Source organism: Heloderma suspectum, chromosome 6, assembly GCF_057233095.1.
Source record: "Heloderma suspectum isolate Gila_16-S chromosome 6, 16-S_ref, whole genome shotgun sequence".
In the NCBI taxonomy this organism is placed as follows: domain Eukaryota; kingdom Metazoa; phylum Chordata; class Lepidosauria; order Squamata; family Helodermatidae; genus Heloderma; species Heloderma suspectum.
In genome coordinates, this window is record NC_139463.1 from 7,051,810 (window position 1) to 7,073,559 (window position 21,750).

The 21,750-nt window shown below is 43.2% G+C and overlaps 1 protein-coding gene across 1 annotated transcript in view; it reads left to right on the forward strand.

Moving 5' to 3' along the window:
* Window positions 1-1,337: 1,337 nt before the first annotated feature.
* CBL (Cbl proto-oncogene) overlaps window positions 1,338-21,750 on the forward strand; it is a 54,476-nt gene continuing 34,063 nt past the window's right edge. The window contains exons 1-2 of the mRNA XM_084803562.1: window positions 1,338-1,577; window positions 14,177-14,424. Coding sequence (XP_084659688.1) covers window positions 1,431-1,577; window positions 14,177-14,424 — 395 coding nt within the window. The 5' untranslated portion in view covers window positions 1,338-1,430. The remainder of the gene's footprint in view (window positions 1,578-14,176; window positions 14,425-21,750) is intronic.

Consider the following 21,750-nt stretch of genomic DNA (forward strand, 5'->3'; position numbering starts at 1 on the left):
TGCCCCAAGTTCCCTGCCAGTTGGCTCAGGTTCGCCAGCAGTCCTTTAAAAAACGAGCTTCATTCCTCATCAGTACAGAATTCACATATTTCATACAGAACATCAATTTATTTATTTAAAAGGTGCTTAACCTGCCTTTCAGGCACACTGACCTCACAGGCTGCTTACAATGTTACAGAAAGAGGAGCATACAAATTACAACTAAACACACATAGCAGCATCAGATTATTTTTAAGCAACAAATGCAGACTAGAATATGTCTTACGAGGTTAAAAGAAAAAGCCAGCAGTGATCAAGCCATACGTATCTCCACCACCAAAAAAGCCCTACCCGCAGAACTCCCCAGCTTAATCAAGTGCCTTCCCCATATCTTCGATTTTCCCTCTACACTTTGCCCCATTCTGAAGTTTCTTTTTTGGAACCCGGACCGACCTGCCCGAACGTATCATGGCCACTCTGGTTGCCATTCCTCAAAACTGCGCATGCCTGGGCTCGCTCCAGCGGAGAGCATGCGCAATAGCCGGCACAACAAACAACGCACTTTCTTAAAAAGCCAAACCCAAGCAAGGCGCGGCTATGCTAATAAGACGCCGGTTGGGCGCGGCTATGCTAATAAGACGCCGGTTGGGCGTGGCCTTTTCTTGCTGGGTGCGCGGGACCCGGTTTTCTCCCCCTCACGCCTCCAGCGCTGACTGTCAAAGGAACGGGAACGCGCGCCCCTCCCCAAAGGAGAGAGAACGCAACGCGGACGCGCGCGAGGATTGAGCCGACCGACCGACCGACCGAGGCCGGGCGTACCGGCGCCTTTTAAAGCCTCTGGTTCGGTCGCGCGCGCGCCCCCCCCCCTCCTCCTCCTCCTCCGCGAGACCTCGGCGGCCCCGCCCCCTTCCTTCGGTGCTGACCAATCAGAACGTGCCTCACCTCAGGGACGGCTGTTGAAGCGCCTGGCAAATCAGATCCCGCCTTCCCTCCGGGAGTGGGGGAAGGGGGAGGAAAGGGCGCTGTTGACGCGAGCAGCCAATCAAAATGCGCCTTCCCTCAGGAGGAGGGTTGCGCGGCGGGCGGCTTTCTTCCTCCGCTTCTCGCCCTCTCTCAGTCTCTCTCTCGCGCGCGCGCCCGAGCCACCCACCCACCCAATCAGAGCGCTCCATCGGGGGAGGCTCGCGCCCCTGTCACGGGCGGCCTCGCTCGCGCACGAGCGCACGCTGCTGCCCGCTTCCTGCCCGCCTCTCTCCCCACCCTCCGCCCCCCCGCTTCCCTTTTCTTCGTCAGTCGGGCGCGTCCCCGGCGCTCGTGGAGCCGCCTTCCTCCTCCTCCTCCTCGTCCTCGGTCGGCGGCGAAGCCGGGAAGCCGCGGCCCGGCGGGAGGGACGCGCCTTAGCCGCCCGCCCTCTCCCCCGCAGACGACCCCCGGCGTGGGCGCCCGCCCCCATGGCGGCCCCGCTGAAGAAGGGCCCCGGCGGCCTGATCGGGCTCATGAAGGACGCCTTCCAGCCCCACCACCACCACCTCGGCCCCCACCAGCCCGGCGCCGTGGACAAGAAGATGGTCGAGAAATGCTGGAAGCTCATGGACAAGGTGGGAGGCGAGGCGAGGCGAGGCGGGGGAGGGCCTGGCTAGCGAGGGGGAGGGGGGCTGGGCGACCCCCGGGAACGGGCGGCTGGGAGGTGGAGCGAGGCCGGCCGGGCCGGGGGTGGTAGACCTGGTCGGGAGGGGTCGCGGGAAGCGCGGGGGGAGCAGTGGCGGCGGCTCCTCATCATCTCCACATACCATCGGGTTCCGAGATGGGTTTACTTCCGACGCAGCGCTAGCCGTGTAAGGGTAGCACCGTGTTGGATTGGGGCATGCTCCCCAGGGTAGCCTTCCCCAACCTGGTGCCCGCCAGATGTGTTGCACTACAACTCCCAGCATGCCCCAGCCAGTAGTCCGACACATCTGGAGGGCACCGGGTTGGGGAGCGCTGTTAGTCAGCGTGCTTAGGGTTGCAGCCTTAACGACGTCCTCTGTGAATACATGCTAACAATCGCCAGAATGCTTCTCCCCCCACTTCCCCTTTTCCTTTTCTTTCTGTGTGTGCAAAATACTGGAAAATGAATGCAAGTCCAACATCAAAACAAATGCAATACAGTTCAATAAAGTTCAGGGACAATTACTGTTTCAGTTATCGTTGTCACCATCACTTTTGTAAAAACGTGTGATACCTTCTAGGCACTGTACAAAACTAACAAGTCCCTGATACTTTTAGATTATGAACTTATGGCAGGGTTTTGTGACTTTCAGTTCTTTTGTACGGCGCCTTATGCATATTAGGTATTTTATAAATAACGGGTGTGATGATGATGGTTATTATAAATCTAACTCCAGAATAAAGAATTTGTACAGTGTGTCCTGTTGCTGTCAGTGTGAAGGGGGAAGGAAGGGTATGCAGGGTAAGGCTGAGTGTGCTTGGACATGCAGGTAGACCTCTGACAGTAAGGAGCTCAGGGGCAGGAGTGTCTGGGACAGGTGGTAGAAAGGGATAGGCTAGAAGAAGAGTGGTGGGATGGATGGGGTCATAGGGTAAGGGGGACTGGTGGGTAAGCAGGAGCTTTTAGTATTGGTGTTAGAAGTGAAGCTTTCTAATTTCCTCATCGCAAAAGGTTTGAGGTGACATAAAGCAATTGTGCATATCGTATCAGCTGTGTACGTTGGCCCTTTAGACTCCCTGAAGTTTGGAGAGTGATGTAAGCAACAAATGGATCCCTTCCTTGAGGAGTTTACAATCTTAATTTAGACAGGGTGGGGGGAGGTGAGGAATAAGAAGGAGGTGAGAGAGAAGCAAAAGTAAAATGGGAGAAGTGGAAACAAAAGCAGTAAGGCCATGCACAAGACATGGAGGGGAGAGAAAAAGAACTGAAGCCGAGTGGATTGGGGTGGGTATGGCCTTATCCGTGGAGAGGGACTTGTGAGGTACATGGGATTGTAAGGGCCCCAGGAACTAAGTTGAGGGACCTTTAGAGCAGGGTTGGGGGACCTCAGGCCTAGGGATCAAATCTGGCCCTCTTCAGTCCCAATCTGGCCCTCTGGGGTTCCCCAGATGGCCACACTCATTTCCTCCGGCTACTGATTGTTTGATGGGTTTTGTGCAGTTTTTCCCCATTCTAAAAGGCTGAAATGCCTCTCCTAAATCTTAATTACTGGAACTAAAGGCTTTAAGCTACAAAATGCTAGCATTTGGCGGGGGGGGGGGGGAGTATTTTTGGCCCTGCCTACCACTGGAATCCAAAATTGACTTCTACCCTCAGGCTGAAAAACGTTCCCCACCCCTGATCTAGAGATTGGGGTGATGAGAAGCTGTTGGGGATGTGGTTTAAGATTGCAAGTTAAAATAGGGGGAAGTGGTTGAGAGAGGACTTGGATTGATGCCCAAGATAGAGGATTGATGACACAGGGGGTTGTTGGGCTTAGGGTTTTTGAATGATGGATTTAGTAGGGTGAGGAAGAAGATGATTGGCTTCACAGAAGGATGCTCAGACTTCATGATTTACTGAACTGTAACCATGGCTGTTGACCTTATTGGTTACTGAAGGGAATAAAATAGTGGGAGACTTCAGAAGACTGTTCAGAGTTGGAATTATAGAAGGAAGAGGACCTGCCTATATACTTTCTTAGTGTGTTCTGGAACGGTAGACTTGCTGCTTTGCTTGTGGGTCTCCTTTCAGCCATTGTGAAGGCAAGTTTAAGAGTGCTCTGAAGCACAAACTATGATAGGCTGGAATATGTTTGCAATGATATCATGGCTCAGGGCAGTGAGGAATCATAAATGACAGCTTTGCAGTCTTGAAAGCTTTCATAATCCTACTTTGCAAACATGCATTTGTGTTAAACTAAGGGAAACTGAGTGTTGAGGGATGCTCTGGGTTTTGCAGGATTTCGACCAATCTCTAATTTCTTGAGCCTTCCAGTATAATAAATGGATTCATTTGGGTGTGTTATGCTCTTGAATTGTCAGGTAATTGCTACTGCCAGTCTTGGGATTCTGGGGTGGATGACCTGATAATTTGACAAGTGTATCATTAAATACTGGTAAATGGAAATATAGATTAAAAGTAATGTCAAGTATTTAATAATCTTTTTAAATAGGTGAATGTGATAACCCAGCTTGAGAGATTTAGATGGCTGATAAAGATGAAGCTGCTTTCATTTTAAAAGGTCATTGAAATAGAGGGCTTGCTCACAGGTTAGCATGCCACACAGCCTCAAGCACTCAAATAGTTGGAGATAAGTGGCACAGAACCACTAGCTCCTTCTTAGAGGATAAGAGAGCAAGCTTATGACTGTCTAATGGGCCATAGGATATGCTCATTTCTGGAAACCGACCTCGGAGCCTGCGCTCCAAGGTCAGTTCCCGGAAAACTGACTGCCCCTCTCGCTGCATGAAGCCCTGACCTCCACACTTGCAAGAGAAGCATGGAGCAACTGAAAACCAGCAGGGCTGGGGGGCATTCCTGGGCGGGGAGAGCGGCAGCTTCCTCTCCTGGTTGCCCCCCCCACTAGACGGCCGAAAACAGCGGTCTACAAAAAATAGCAAGGCAGGACAGGCGTGGGGGGGATGATCCCCCCATGCCTCTCCTGCCTTGCTTTGGATAGGTGGTCGCCTCCGAGGTCAGAGGTAGTTGCCTATCTTGTTGGGATTGTGCCCTAAGGCAAGTAAGGATAAGGGGGGACATGATGTATAAAATTATGCATAGAGTGTGGAAAATTGAAAGATTACTGTTTCTCCCTCTCTCATACTAGAACCGAGGGTCATCCAGTGTAACTGATTGGTGGGAGATTCAGGACAGAGAAAAGGAAGTGCTACTTCATACTGTGCATAGTTAAACTATGGAATTCACTGCCACAAGGTGTGGTGATCATGACCACTAGCTTAGATGGGTTTAAAATGGGATTAGACACACTCTGGCCTCTGCCATTGGCCATGGGACTAAGGGCCAGTAGGAGGCTGCACCCCCTGCCTCCCAGGTTGAACATCATGGCATGATAAAGAGTAGTCTGCCCATCCATCAGCCAGAGAAGGAGCGGCTAACTGCTTCCTCCTCACTGTCAGAAAGATCACTCTGCTGCTCCAAGTTCCTGAATTTGCTTGCTTTCCCCTTTTCTTTTGTATCATGCCTATTAGATGTAACCCTGCAGGCAGAGACTGTCTTAGGGTGCAATCCTATGCACGTTTAGACAGGAAAAAAGTCCTACAACTCCCAGCATTCCCCAGCTACCCATGCTTGCTGAGGAACGCTGGGAGTTGTAGGGCAGTTTTCTGCCTAAACATGCATAGGACTGTACCCTTAATGCATAGAATTGCACCCTAAGTATGAGCACTTAAACATTTCATGGTGCTTTATAAGTGTTAATAATAATACTAATGAGGGAAATTCATGAAGGATAAGGCTATCAATGACTATTGGTCATGATGGCTATTTGCTACTTCCAAGATCAGCAGCAGCATGCCTCTGAATACCAGTTATTTGAGAACAATAGCAGGAGAGGGATATTGCCCTCATGTCCTGCTTTTGGATTTCCTGAAGGTGTCTTGTTGCCCACCTTGGGAAACAGGATGCTGGACTAGATAGGCCTTTTGTCTGATCTAGTAGGGCTCTCCTTATGTACTTATGATATGGTATCAAATATGCCTGAACAAAATAAAAGATTTCTTTCACTGCTGATTTGAGTATAAAAGTTAGTGGAAAGATCAAGCTTGCATGGGATTGAGCTATAAATGAATTTATAACTAGATACTTTTCAGTGCTGTGTATTGGTGAGATAGGTTGAAACAGTGGTGTTTGAAATGTCTTTGTAAAGTATTTTGGGATGTGTCATTATGTACCTGTTTCTCCAGGAAAATAATCTGCATTGCTATGCATGTACCACCATAGTACTTGAAGCTTTTGCTTGCCACATCTTTCTCTCTTTCCAGCTGTATGTAGCCTTGTTTTGTTCAGTTAGGCTGAAGTCCTATATCCATCTCCCTGGGAGTAAGCTTCATTGAATTCAGTGGGACTTACTTTTGAGTATGCATATATAGGATTGCGTGGTTAATATTTTTCTTTGGGTCTAGCAAAGGAAGTAGGCAGTACATAGAATGCTAAAGGTGGAAGAGATCAAGAAGGCAACTAGAAAACACTCAAGCAGGTGTGTCAGTAGTGATCAACATCACATATTGCATCTTAGGATTGTTGGAGGACATCAGCTACAGTTTTGAAATGAGTTTGCAACCCTATGGTTGTGGTGAGATGACTATAAACAGGAACCAATTGCAATCGCTTTCAAGTAACTTGATGGTTTCTAATCCTGTGTTGTACATAATTTATCTGATATGCAGCCGGATCTATGCATGCTTCCTAGTAAGTAAGCCTTATGGAGTTCAGTGCAATTGTGCCTTGGACTGCAGCTGTATTCATTTGGGCTTTGCAGGCGTTTTTGAAGACTCTGCTGCTTGTGGGAAGGGAAGAGTTGCACTTCCCAGTGTTGCAGGATTGCCCCACCACCTCCAAAGATCAAGCTCCGTGCCCAGTGTAAAGACACAAAGTTGACCTGCAAAGGTTGCAGTTGAGGTTTAAGGAAGTTTTCCTGTTTACAGAGGTCAGGCAACACTATCAGCTGTTGATTGATTTTCCTGAGTATTAAAATCCCATATTCAGATGGGAGTTAACTGACCTGGAATGCCAGCAGATTTTGAGCAGTAAATGCCTGATGCTGGAATTCTGCCTTCCGATGAAATGGGGGGGGGGGGAGAATAGAACCAGCTGGTCTTGTAATGTGTTGCTTGAACACTTTAAATAGTGCGCTTTAATGAATGTAAGCTGACTGACTTCATTCCTCATGAGCACTGTGATCTAGTGGAGAATAGGAATAGTGGTAGCTATTAAAAGTAGTTGTGCAGCACAGATGTGGAGAAATGTTGGATGTGGACCTCTGCATCTACTTTCATGCATATATAAATAAACATTTCTGATGGGCATCTTCATGTGCACCATGTTTGCTTACCTAGCCTAGAGAAGCGGAATTTGTTCAACAGCATGATTGCCACCACAGCTGCTTTGCATTGTTTAATAAAAATGGGAAGTGTGACTGGCAGATTGACAATTCCCTTTTGCTAGCTGAGTTTTTCCATCAAGCTGAGATGACCAAGAGATGTTGTTGTTAACCCCAAATATGGCATACTACTGGCAAGTTTCATGATTATATCCACAAGTACAATGGGTAGACATTTAAACATTTAATGTGCTAAAGAAACACATTTTTGTGGGTTCTAGGATCCCCTTTTGATTTTTTTTCCCTAGGAGCTGGGGAACTGAAAGATGAAGGCCTTGTTTATACCATAAATAAACTTTAATCTGGTTTTGATCCAGTTCAGCTGTTGTGTCTTCAGGGAAGCCTGGGAAATGTAGTTCTGTAACGGTAGGAATGATTCCTAAGATTCCTTCTGAAAAGCCATGAGAGGCTGGGGTCGGACCATGGAGGCTGGGGTTGGACCCTATTGAGCAACAAGGTGCTAAGAGGATGCTAGGAGTTCCCTTGCTTATGTATATTAGCAATGGGTTTGTGTGCCAACTTATAACTCCGCACACTCTAGTCATTTCCCCTGCTGTTGTGTTACTCTTTCCTACCTTTTGTGTTTGCTTAGATTGCTGAGGCCATTGAAGCTATGCTCTGTTGTCTTTTTTGCTTTCATAGAAGGGCTTTTGAGCTTGAGGAATGTTGAAGACTTATGCAGGCCCATATCCTCTTTCTTTGGATCTGCTTAGCTCTAAACCTGCAGTAAAGTTTGGTGTTCTTAACTTAGTTTTCTGCCTTTGTTTTGCTCTAGTTACACTTAGGACTACTTTGGGGTGGGGGGGTGGGGAATTTGGCCATAATTCATGTTCAAGCTCTTTTACAATTGATAGGCCAGTTCCACCGGCTCATTGGAACTGACAATCTTGTTAAATTGTGTTTTTAAAAAATGTCCCAAGGCTGCAGTGTGAACCACATACGTTAGACTAGGAACAAAGCATTCTTGACATTTTCAAGTAGGTATTTCAGGGTTGGGGTATAAGTCCTGTAACACTTTTTGTATTGTATGGTATTCTTTGTAATAATTCAGGATTTTACCGTTGGCTTTGGAAAATGCGCATGGATATATCATTGGATTTCTATATTTTTGAATAAAGTATCTTCATGTTCCAGTCCTGAAATAACATTAGGGATCTGAGCAAATAATGCTGATATATATGAGGTGGCTGTTGTAGGACTTCTTTTCTGTCTAAACATGCATAGGATTGAGCCCTTAAATTGATTGTTACATCCAGGATCCAATTTAAAGATTAACAGGCATCATGTGTACACTGCCAAGATGTTCTCACCTGTACTGGTGTAGCACACAGTGACCTGGTTCACAGGATACGACAACCCACAGTGGGTTGTCACCCTTGTTTGTTTCAGAGTGGCTTGTCATGTTGTCTGAACTTGGCATGCCACCCTGAGAACCCATGTTGAATTGTTGAAATCCCATTCCATTGGGGGGGGGAGGTATTAAAGAGAGAAAGGTGAGATTTTTTTGTTTTTTTACACCCCCCATGGGAGGGTTTTTGCATGAAAACAGGAGGGAGAAAGCTTAAATCCCCCCTTCCAATTCGCCATGGTCCTGATTTAGGGGAACGTATGTTTTCCCAGAGGTAAGTCGATCACTCATACACACATAGCTGTGCTGGGAAGAGCTGTGCTTGTCCCCTGCTGCGAGGAGCAGCCAAGGAGGCTTTTTTTTAAGTGTTAAAGGAAGAAAATAAATAAAATCCTCAGCCACCTTGTCCTAAAAAGTAATGTAAGCCCCCCCCCCCCATAGTGCTGACATGGGGCGGGCTCCACATGGAGGTTCTATCATACCTGTAAAGCTCTGTGTTGGTAAACGCACTTTGCCTGCCATAGTAAAAAAAAAAAAGGAAAAAAAAAGCCATTATCTTAATTCTGCCTGTAGCCACCCTATATATTTTCTAAGCTAATGTAAGAAGAATTGTTTTCCTTGGCTTTATCATGCTAGTAGTTTTCTCCTGTTACCTGCAGCAATTAAAGCAGGCTTTTCAAATTATAACATGTAATCTGACAATACATTTTTCAGTACTTTGGCTGGAGGTGACATATTTTAACTTAATAGTGCAGTTGATAATTAGGAGTTGAAATATTAATTACAGAAGAATAAAGCAGAAGTCCAACACGTGTGATTTGAGGAACTAGGTGTAGAAAGTCTGGGAGGTTTTGTAACTGGTTGGGATGGAAGACTTAGAGACACCACATAACAAGCTAAGCTGGAAGAATGATCTCTGAGCTTGAACAGTATGGTGTGCAGCAGTCTTTTATGCTGGCATTTTAAATATCTCTGAAGGTCACAGTCAGGTAGCTTAGTTCATTGGAGACTGAGAGGTGCTAGCAGGGAGGTGGCAAAGTGGTATGCTTATTCTGGCAAAGCATAATGATTGGTGCCTTTTTATTGAAGAGGAAACTATAAGGTTGGGTTCGCATGATCATGGAGGGAAAATAAGCACAGTGGCTTATACTAGCATACTAGTCACAAGCCGCCTAATTAGCATAATTGCCCTCGCCAGGTGCAGGTTGTCATCTGAACCTCCTGAGGGTGGCTGGCTGGGGTGGTTTACAAACCACCCTGAAACCCTAGAACAAGCCATGGGTTTCAAGGTGGCTTGTAAACTACCCCAGCCACCCACCCTTCCCAGATGTGACATCAGCCTGCACCCAGCAAGGGTAATTACTCTAAGTAGGCGGCTTGCGACCAGCATGTGCGGGGAGGGAAAATAAGCCATCATGTGAACCCACCCTGAGATTCCCTGTTCCTCGTCATATGGAGTGTTCAAAAATGTAACAGGTGTTGGGGAACTAGCTAGTAACTAGAAAAAGATAGACTGTTACAGCTCCTTAGATACTATCCAATTCATTGTTGTATGACCAGTCATAGCTAATAACCTACATCAGATGAATAGAATTGGACTGAAAATGCTATAGGTAAGTTAGGTATGAGAGCTGAGATATGCTAGATTGATAAGCCTGTTCAAGAAGATTAATAGTTTCAGTCCACTTTATGTATATGATGGCATGAGCCTAAAAAGGCTCATTTCCAGATAAACCTTGTAGTTGTAAAAGTTCTTGTATTTTTGCTGTAGTAGGCTGAAATAGTTGTTTAATTTAAAGGTAGATTACCTACTTTGAATTATGGTTTGTAAACAAGCTCCTTTACTTGATTTGGTAACTGTGTCTTATTAAGTACTAAATGTAGAACTTAATTATTCTCTATGGTCAAGTAAAAACGAATTGGAGAAAAAACAAGCAGAAAGCACTTTTCCATCTTGACTATTTTCTGCTTTGTATGTCTGACCCAAAATTAGTTTTGCTGTTTCCCTTTTACTATTCAGTTTCCTTAAATGTGGGTTGTCTTTGCTTCTTTTTTTAAATGTAAAAGGCTAGATATCAGTATGTTTTCAAGCTAGCAAAGATTTTGAGAATCTTTTTTGTGTCTAATTTTTCCCTACAGTGTTTCCATCTTAAACACAGGGATGCCAACATTATCCCACCAAATTAAGTTTTGTTACCTTACCTTCCTGTAACTTTATCCTGAATGATTAAAGCCTTGCCTTGGATATTTTGGGATGGGAAAGTAGAAGGCTTTTTTAATACAACAAATAATCATGATGAAAATGTTGACATAGTCGCATAATACTTATCTACATTATAATTACTGCATTAAATATGTTCACACTTCATGCAAACTGTGTGGTGCCTTTTGAAGTCGCTTGTTCTTTAGCAGTAGTCTGCTAAAGAGCCAAAGAGGGAGAATGATTGCAGTGTGTGATGATTTGCTGGTATGCTGCTGATTTCCCTAAGCTGTGAACATTATTTTTGGCAGTGGTGGTGGTCTGCAAGTGCACATGAAGGGAGCTAAATAAAAGACAAATATTTTTGTTTCTTTACTGGAGGATCAAGTTAGCTATGGTGGGCTGAATTCGATGTAATGCTAAACCATAGCTTAGTATTAGAAGAAGGAGCTGCAAGGCTCATGTGCTTCCCTCTCCTTCGGTACAACTGTGAGGAGGAGAGTGGAAGCTTTCAGTTCCGTTTTAGATTGACCATGGCTTCCCATGTTATCTGAACCAAATAAATAATGGTTAAACTTAGCTATGGTTAGTGGAAACACGCCAACTTAAACCATAGTTTATGAAGCTGGCTTGTTTACTAACAGTAGTTGAGATTAGCCAGAGTTTAAGGTATGGGTGACATACTAAACTGTGGTTAATCTAAATGGAAGCAAAAGCTTCTGATCTCTCAGCTAGGCTAGAGGAGGAAAAAGGATAGGGAGCACATAAGCTCAAGGTTCACTGAGGTGTGTTCTCATAACACTAAACCGTGGTTTAGCATCATGTACGAGCACAGCCATTGACATTAGTCTGTGGGGTTTGATTTGTATTTACTATTTTGCTGGTTTAAAAGAAATAGTTGGATTTTAGTCCATACTTCTTGAAGGTGGTAATTTGACTAATTAAACATACTTGTTTTACTTTTCCCCTCGGTAATAAAAATGAATGTTTTCCTACTTTTCTGGTCCGCTAACTATTTACAGGGGGGCACTCTGATTTCTGGAGGCCACGAGAATATGACGTTGGCGTTTTTAACAAAAATGTGTAATGGCTTCTAGGTCTTATTACTCAGCCGGATTTATGGCTAAGCTATCGGCCTGTGCCATTTCCTAGGGAAATTTGTTTTTTGTGCTTTAGGTTTCCTGAATAATGCCAGTTTCGGTAAGTCATGTTTGTTTTGAGGTATTAAAATTACAACGTTGATCTGTAAAAAGAGACAGCACGGTGCTTTTTGTAGTACATGTTAGAAACCTAGAACTTGTTTTTCGTGTTTTTGAAGTCGGATACATCAAGAAGACATAGTTGTGTCTTCATGTTGGCGTATAATCTATAATTACTTTGGGATGCATTGTGTATGTTTATATTCTCTCTTTATACCTGTCCACATGTTGGCTAGTGCCCCCAGAGTTGTCCTAGTGGATTCGGTAACTTTGAACAGTAGACCTCCATGCTATATCACAAAATGTGGTGATTCCTCTGGATTTCAAGAGCACTTTGTCATACAACATTATGCATGTGTGTTGGGGTGCTTTTCAAGAGGTCCAAAGTTCCATTGATCACATGGACCTTGTGTAGTTATTGTGTAGTTATATATGGACCTTGTGTAGTTAACTACATGAGCTTGTGTAGTTACTTGGGTCCTGGCCGTAATGTTCATATGTTTAATAAGAAAAAAGAAAATATTACCATGAACTACACGTTCAGGGTGTGAAGGTAGCTAATGTGATGTAGGTTTTCCTGGTTGGAAACAAATGATAAGTAGGAGACCACACACATTAAAATTTGGCTGAGCCTGTAGTTAGAGTCTGGTTAGAAATCATTCATATTTAAATGTGCAAGTCTTGTTCACTATACTGACTGCTGTTCTTGTAAAAAACCAACAATCCCAGAGAGGAAATTATGTACTGTTCACTGCTGATGGCATTGGGCAGATCGCTTGAATTACTGAATCAGCTACTTCTAGGCAAAATCTTCTGGCTAGTTATTCCAATGCATAATAAATCCTTTAGTCGTGGAAAATGCGAACGTTGGGGAGTACTTCTTTTAATACTGTACAGAGACCCAAAAATGCAAATTGCAGTATCTGAACAAAGTAATGTAATGTTTTAGATGTGGATCAACTTTGTCCAGGTAATACACACAATTTACTAGCCTTCTAGAACTGTATTTGATACGAATAATTGATCGGCTATTTCTTACAGACCCACTGCCTGTTTGGGTGCCAAGTGCTATCTGCAGTTACAGGCAAATCTCACAAGCTTTGCAATATCTGACATAGTTCATGGTAGTTTCTCTTGCTCCTTTACGGACATGTTTGCGTGTGTTTTGTATCAGCCATGAAGCTTTTACACAATAGTGTGCAATAATTAAACTCTTACTAGATTGAGTAAGTCCCATAGTGAACAGAAGTATCATATGGTTCTTTCTCTTTTCAAATTTGTCACAATTTCAGAAAGACACTTTCATTATACTCTCTAGCCAATATTATATAGCCAAGGTTCAATATGTAATAAAGTTATTGTCCCGGTTTGCACTATCAAAAAAGGGCCACCATGGCTTATTTAAGCCATGGCGGGCTGTGGTGTGTGCCGGGCAGGTTTTGAATATTCAATCAAACCCCAGCCGTAGTTTGTTGTGTCATCCGAACCTGGGAACTTGGAGTTAACCTGTGCAAAGGTTAACTCATTTTCTGTAGTTGTGTTGTGCGAGGGTTGTTTAACCCTCACATAACTCACAGTCCCTGGGTTCCGACGACACAACAAGCTGTGGCCGGGACTTGAAAATGGCCGCCTGCCCACCGCACAACCCACAGTGGGCTGTTTGATTGTATGAACTGACTCATTATCAGCTGTTGGGTTGTAGCCAATTCAGATGCTCAGAAAAACATATGGTGCAGTTCTCTATGTGACTTGTTTCTTCAGTAGGGCATGTGGGGAGAGCCCTTGTCTGAAAGTGCCCACACATCAAAATTTTCCCTGACTCAGAAGGTCCACTAAACAGTGAAGTACTTAACACTGGTAGGATGCTGCTGTTGATTTTATGTAATATACTAGAGATGGGTGGCCGACAATGAGATCTTGCCAGCATCCTTCTGAAAGCAAGATCTGTCTTTTGTGTTCACCATGTATGGCTACTTTTTATGCTCATTGCTTTTTAAAAAATAATTTAAAACTGGTTGTGGAACTTACTTGAGTAGTTTCAGTAATGTTTTTTATTGCAGCTGAAATAATGTTTTTGGATTAGGAGAAGTTTGCATTCAGCAGGTAGGTTGCTTAAGAAATACTACTTGTCTGAAGTTTCAGGTTTAGTCTGAATTGAACTTTCTGTAGCTTTAGAATTTTTGAGTAAAAATGGTGCAGCCTTGTAGGTTCTAGCACTCATAGCAGATCCCGAGTTTCTGGAAATTCTGTTAGCCATGTTGTTACCTGGATCGTTAATCTGTTCCTTGCATTTCAGAAGATGCCATGTCTAGTTAAGATAGAATCTTATATTTAATTATGTTTGCTCTTTAACTTTTCATAGGTTGTGCGTTTGTGTCAGAATCCCAAGTTGGCACTAAAGAACAGCCCACCCTACATTCTAGACCTGCTTCCTGACACTTACCAGCATCTGCGGACCATCCTGTCACGCTATGAGGGGAAGATGGAGACTCTGGGGGAGAATGAATACTTCAGGGTGTTCATGGAAAACCTGATGAAAAAGACAAAACAGACTATCAGCCTCTTTAAAGAAGGAAAAGAGAGAATGTATGAGGAGAATTCTCAGCCTAGGTAATGTAATTCTGTATTAGTATTTACTTGTAGTATTTTAAAGCATACATGGGAAGTGGGGAAAGTTCCTTGTTTCAGTGGTTCTTGGATTCTTGTGTACTTGTGGTTTCCTCCTGTACATAATGTTTCTTTGGCAATTCGTGACTGTGAGTTGGGCTAGTTATTCTGAGTGTAATGTCTCATTGAAATTTCTATATCAGTGCTATAATTTTCAGTAACTTCTTACATGTTGAAGATGAAAGAAGAAAATGTTTTGGGAGACAATACTTTGACAAACTTGTGATGTAGCGTTTGCAGAAGAACACTTAGCTCACAAACTAGTTAACGTTATATAGCATTTCTATTATAGCAATAATACTTCACACATGTCAGTTCAGAGCTGAAAGTATTTTACTTATAACCTCAGTAAGCTCTACTTATTGTGCAAGGCATGTCAGCATTATTGTCATATTGCAGACTGAGGGATTTTAATTATTTTATTTAAAGTATGTTTGCTGTCTTTTTCAGGGCAAAGTCCTGTCCTGGTAGTTTACAAAAGATAAAAAAAAGCCATTTTAAAAATACCGAAAAAATGATTCAGTTACAAAAACTGAAAAAACAGTAGCATTTAAAACCCAATTCACAACAGTTTTAATGGACTATAGATTTAAACAAATGATTTTAAAGGTCTGTTTAAAAATTAACAAAGATAAGGCATATATACTTCTTTTGGAAGAGAGTTCCAAAAATATAGGCCTCTACTGAAAATACTCTGTCCCTTGATGGATGTTGCAAGCAGGCCCAGGCGAGTTTGTATAGGTGCTGGTGGTCCTTCAAATAATTTAATAATAAATAAATAAATAATCACCAAACAGGATGAAGATGAGAGAAACTGATTGCCTAATGTTTAGCAAGCAGGCAAAAAAGAAAAGGGGAGATGGGTGTATTTACTTTGACGGACAGTGGCTTCTCCAAAGTTCTTCTCAACCTTTGGGGTGCACAATCGGGAGGTGGGGGAAGGAGAGAAGATTCCAACCCCTCTCCCCGTCCCAAGATTTTGCAGAAGCTTGGAATTTATTTTGGCACTGAATTTGCTGGGCACTCAGAATTCCAATTTGGAGGGTAAGTGGGCAGCCGCTTGTTTCCATGTTGTTCAAAATCTTCCATCGTTCCAAGCTTGGAGCGAGAAGCAGGCGATTGTCCTCAACATTATGCTGTAGTTTGCAGGTGCAGTGTGAGGTCAGGGACAAGACCCTGTGAGGGACAGGTATGGTGTGGGTGACCACACATTTTTAGTTGACCACTGAGACCAGCCAAATTTTTTGGATCCTTGGTTTGAAAGGAATCCTTCTTACCCCCACGTGCTGGCAAAAGACCAGGTAGAACTGTTAGTGCTACTCCTTCCATTTTTCACCTGGAAGACTATCTGAGAAGTCCTGAATGACTATACCAGTCCCTTCATTACTGATTACCAAACACCATTACTTTCGTATATAGAGAAAAGGTAATACATTTCACTTTGACCCAAGATAATTTAATTTATTTAGATGTATAGCTCACTGTCACATGGATTCAAAACAATGTTTTACTTGAGACATGCATTTGTCCTGAAGGATTTGGAATGCAAGAGTAAGTGACTTGGGCCACAAGGGAGTCTAGGAAAGCCAAAGAGAAGAAAATGTAAGTGTTGTGGTAGAAATGAAGTAGATGGAATTCCTGATCCCTGTCATGCTGCTGCTCTCCTCAATAATCTGGACACTAGCTCACATCACTGTTCATAATCTGGCCTTTCCCCTCATGATCCTGTCAATATACAAAAACAATGAGAAACAGAAAAGCAGAAAAAGTGGACAAAGCAATCTTTTCACTATTCTTACCTACCAAAGTAAAATTGAAGCTTCTGCTCATTAATAGCATAAAAAACAGTGGAAGATATTTAGCTCTTGGAAGTAAAACCTGAAACCTCAAGTGAAGGGCATGTGTCTGCAATCATTCTATGCAGCGTTTAATGCAGAAACTACCATGGCAAATGTCTCTACCAAAGAATAGTTGACACTCTTGGTAGTGCTAAATTCTGATACAGAATTTAAGAAAACGTGTCTCTGTTATTCTCTAGGGGCCCATAATAAATTGTGGGAACAGTTCCAGGATACAAAGTAGCAGCTCTGTCATAAGGAGGATCAAAAGTTTTTGTGGAGACTGAGAGGAATCTTTGTAGCTTTAACACTCACTGTCCTCCATACTTGAATCAACTGGTCGGAGAACATTTTCACTAGTTCTGGTGGCAGAGGCGGTTCCATTTTTCAAAAATGAATAGTTCCAGTCTTAATTTTGATGTACTTTATTGTTTATCGGAGATTATCTGCATCACCTTTCTGTAGATTCCTGATTTTCTTTTTTAAATTTAACATTAACATATTTAGCAGTTACTGTTTCCTCCATGTGGGGCGTGAGTGTAGCTGGACTCTTTGAGTCTTGCATGATTTGGAGTAGAATTCATAGTTCTGTGGTAGCTAGCATACAAACTGTGCATGTATGTAAGTGCCATTAAGCATCTTGCCAAATTCCACTTTCAGAGTTTTATCTGACTACAGTACTTGGCCTCTTTCTAATGTTGTTGTTGTTCAGTCGTTCAGTCGTGTCCGACTCTTCGTGACCCCATGGACCATAGCACGCCAGGCCTTCCTGTCCTGCGCTCTCTCCCGGAGTGTGCTCAAGTTCATATTCATTGTATCGGTGATGCTATCTAGCCATCTCATCCTCTGCCGTCCCCTTCTCCTTTTGCCTTCAGTCTTTCCCAGCATCAGGGTCTTTTCCAGAGAGTTTTCTCTTCGCATTAGGTGGCCAAAATATTGGAGCTTCAGCTTCAGTATCTGTCCTTCCAATGAGCACTCAGGGTTGATTTCCTTTAGGATTGACTGATTGGACCTCCTTGCAGTCCAGGGGACTCGTAAGAGTCTTCTCCAGCACCACAGTTCGAAAGCATCAATTCTTCGGCGCTCAGCCTTCCTTATAGTCCAGCTCTCACAGCCATACATTACTACTGGGAAAACCATAGCTTTGATTAGACGGACCTTTGTCGGCAAGGTGATGTCTCTGCTTCTTACTATGCTGTCTAGGTTGGCCATAGCTTTCCTCCCAAGGAGCAAGTGTCTTTTAATTTCATGGCTACAGTCACCGTCTGCGGTGATCTTGGAGCCCAAGAAAGTAAAATCTGTCACTGCTTCCATTTCTTCCCCTTCTATATGCCAGGAAGTGATGGGGCCAGATGCCATGATCTTAGTTTTTTTAATGTTGAGTTTCAAACCAGCTTTTGCACTCTCCTCTTTCACCCTCAACAAGAGGCTCTTTAGATCCTCTTCACTTTCTGCCATTAGGGTGGTATCGTCTGCATATCTGAGGTTGTTGATAATTCTCCCAGCAATCTTAATTCCGACCTCTGATTCATCCAACCCGGCATTTCTCATGATGTACTCTGCATATAAGTTAAATAAGCAGGGTGACAATATGCAGCCTTGTCGTACTCCTTTCCCTATTTTGAACCACTTGGTTGTTCCATGTCTGGTTCTTACTGTTGCTTCTTGACCCTCGTACAGGTTTCTCAGGAGACAGGTAAGGTGGTCTGGTACTCCCATCTCTTTCAGAATTTGCCAGAGTTTGTTGTGATCCACACAATCAAAGGCTTTAGTGTAGTCAATGAAGCAGAAATAGACGTTTTTCTGGAATTCTCTTGCTTTCTCCATGATGCAGCGAATGTTGGCGATTTGATCTCCAGTTCCTCTGCCTCTTCGGAACCCAGCTTGTACTTCCGGTAGTTCTCGGTTCGCATACTGCTGAAGCCTAGCTTGTAGGATTTTGAGCATCACCTTGCTGGCATGTGAAATGAGCGCAATTGTGCGGTAGTTTGAACACTCTTTGGCGTTGCCCTTCTTTGGAATTGGAATGTAAACTGACCTTTTCCAGTCTTGTGGCCATTGTTGAGTGTTCCAAATTTGGTGGCATATTGAATGCAGCACTTTAACATCATCATCTTTTAGGATTTTAAATAGCTCAGCTGGAATAATGTCATCTCCACTAGCTTTGTTGTTAGTAATGCTTCCCAAGGCCCACTTGACTTCACTCTCTAGGATGTCTGGCTCAAGTTCAGTGACTGCACTATCATGGCTATCAGGGACATTCAGATCTTTCCTGTATAGTTCTTCTGTGTATTCTTTCCACCTCTTTTTAATCTCATCTGCTTCTGTTAGGTCCCTGCCTTCTTTGTCCTTTATCATGCCCATCTTTGCACAAAACGTTCCCTTGAGATCTCCGATTTTCTTGAAGAGATCTCTAGTCTTTCCCATTCTGTTGTTTTCCTCGATTTCTTTGCATTGTTCATTTAAGAAGGCCTTCTTGTCTCTCCTTGCTATTCTCTGGAACTCTGCATTCAGTTGGATATATCTTCCCCTTTCTCCCTTGCTTTTCACTTCCCTTCTTTCCTCAGCTACTTGTAAAGCCTCCTCAGACAGCCACTTGGCTTTCTTGCATGTCTTTTTCTTTGGGATGGATTGAGTTGCTGCCTCCTGAACAACGTTACGGACTTCTTTCCATAGTTCCTCAGGCACTCTGTCTATCAGGCCTAATCCCTGAAATCTATTCCTCACCTCCACTGTATGTTCATAAGGGATATGATTTAGGTCATACCTGAATGGTTTAGTGGTTTTCCCTACATTCTTCAGTTTAAGCCGAAATTTTGCAACAAGAAGCTCATGATCTGAGCCACAGTCAGCTCCAGGTCTTGTTTTGACTGACTGTATAGAGCTTCTCCATCTTTGGCTGCAAAGAACATAATCAATCTGATTTTGATATTGACCATCTGGTGATGTCCATGTGTAGAGTCGTCTCTTGTGCTGTTGGAAAAGAGTGTTTGCTATGATCAGCGTGTTCTCTTGGCAAAACTTCTTTCTAATGAGGCTAGGGCGAATCATCCACCTATCTCAGTGACACAGCTTCTGAGTTTTATTCGCCTTTACTGAAAAGAGACAGAGATGTAGGTAGTGTCAGAACTGTGGGAGCATCTGGAATTATGTATGCTAAGCTGTTCTGGTCAGGTCAGCATTTTATTTTGTTTGTCAAACCAATATTCATGCATTTACCCTTGTGCATTTGCCGAGTATTTTTTTGCAAGTTATGTATAGTACTGAATAATGATGGCAGGAGCGTTAAAATATTTTGCTGTGTGCTATGAGTATGTACCACACAATGCAAACTTGATTCTGTCCCAAATCTAGTGTCTGCAAATAAGGCTATACCATATTAAAGAAGTTTAGATAATGAGGATGTATACGTTAACTTCAGTCACCTTCACAAGGTGTCCTGTGTGTGTCCCAGAAACTTTCCATGTATTTATTTCATCCAAAATGTATATGATTTCAGGACAAGCCCTCCTGAGGCTCACACAAAATAAGTAAATATCACATAGCCCTTTGCCTATTTTGCCCCTCTTATGAGGAAGAGGTTCACTCTCAGATCTGTCTTTAAGACTTGTCAGGGGTTAGGTTTTTATCTGTGGGATGAAGGGGCAATTTTTACATTTTTTAAATAAATAAGGTGCAGGTTTAAGAAAGAGAATAGGAATGTGACATGGAAGAGTTGCCTGTGGAGGGAAATCATGGCTCCTAAGTATATGGGAAGAGGAGAGTTCATGTGTGTTGTATGCAAAGCAGTTTGGTACCCCAAACTGTGTTCTAAAAATTATCTCCTAACAGTCATGCATCTTATTAAATACCTTCCAGTTCCAAATAAGACAATTTTCTAGGCATTAATGCTGTGTCAAACTTTGCAGATTTTTTTTAAAAGGCCTCTCTTCAATGTTTGGTTTTTCATGAGATGCTAGGGAAACTGAAAAATAAAGTTGGCACTTGGTTATTACCAGAGCACTTGCTTTACTTCCCACTCTTCTGTTGCCTACCCTCAAAGTTCAGTGTTCAGAAAGCATCCCCTTTTGTGGTTAAACGCATAAATAGATGCACACTCCAATGTTCTATGAGCTCAAGAGATTAGTTTCATTTCTAGGCTCATAGCAGTTAGTTACTTGATGTGATAAAACTGGTGTCAAGAAATTCAGTGGAAACGACCGTTGACTTTTGTTGAGGTTTTGATATCTTCCCCACCCCACCCATCTGTCATGCTTAGAGACCTTTGCACATGCCATCAAAGATACTCCCTTCTATATATGTAGTTAAAAGTCCACCTTATTTTGAAAGCATAACATATCTGCATTTTGTCCCAGAGGCACGTCACACTGAGGGGTAGATGACTGATTCTGGGTGGCCTTGGGTTCAGTAAGCCATTCACCACCTAGAACAGCACTGAGCAGGTGCAATGCTGGTTGGGGAACTATTTGTCACTGCTCTGTGAGATCAAATTAGTATTGTGGGACCTTTTCCATCTGCACTCAAGGGGTTTCTCTGCAGTCTCAGCACTCTCAATTCTTTACTAAGTCAAGGACTGAGATGCCGATGTAATGAATGGAGAGGGAATCTAGTAGGCATGGTATTAGTGGCCAGGACTGACCAAGGCGTGGGTTGAGCAGCCAGTTTCATCCATGATTAATCCCCCAGTGAACTCCAGAAGACATTTTGATGATTAACCTCTGCAGAAGCCATTATACGTGTGAGCTTCCTTGAGTATTGCTTGAGTCTAAAGATGGACTATACATTTTAATAAATTCATCATCCCTCCAGAGAAATTGAGGGTCAAGAACTCGGCTCTTAACGCTATAATCTGATTGTGACAAAGGTGAAATTAAGGATGGTATGCTAAGCAGTTTAACTGCTGTAAGGGTATGCTGTCCTGGAAGTCTTAAATCAAACTCCTCACCCCCTCCCCGTTATGGGAATTATATGACCTGGCCTGAGTAGAGAGGTTGCTGAAGTGTTTGGCATCTGAATTCTAATGGCAGCCAAGGTGTTGAGCTTGGAATATTTGTTGTCTCCTTTCAGCAAGACTTGTGGAACTGCTGTCTCAGCAAGATTTCATTCGTCATTAGCTCTAGGGCATAAAGGAACAAATCCATACAGGAAAAGGCTGCAGATATTAAGTATCTTTCTGTATATAATATGTGCACAGGCTGTAAATCTGCACAGCCTCTCCTTGGAAGGGAATTGATATTACATAGAGGTTCATCTCTTGTTTTAAAAAACTATATCAGAATGGCTACAGTTTTGAACTGCTTATAAAGCATTAGAACCCCCCAGACAATAAAAACAATTTATGTACTGATAATTTTGTCTCTTAAAGTGGGGAGCTGGGTAAGGAAAACACTAGAAGGCATTGTTGAGGCAGCCTATCAAAGCCTAATGTGAA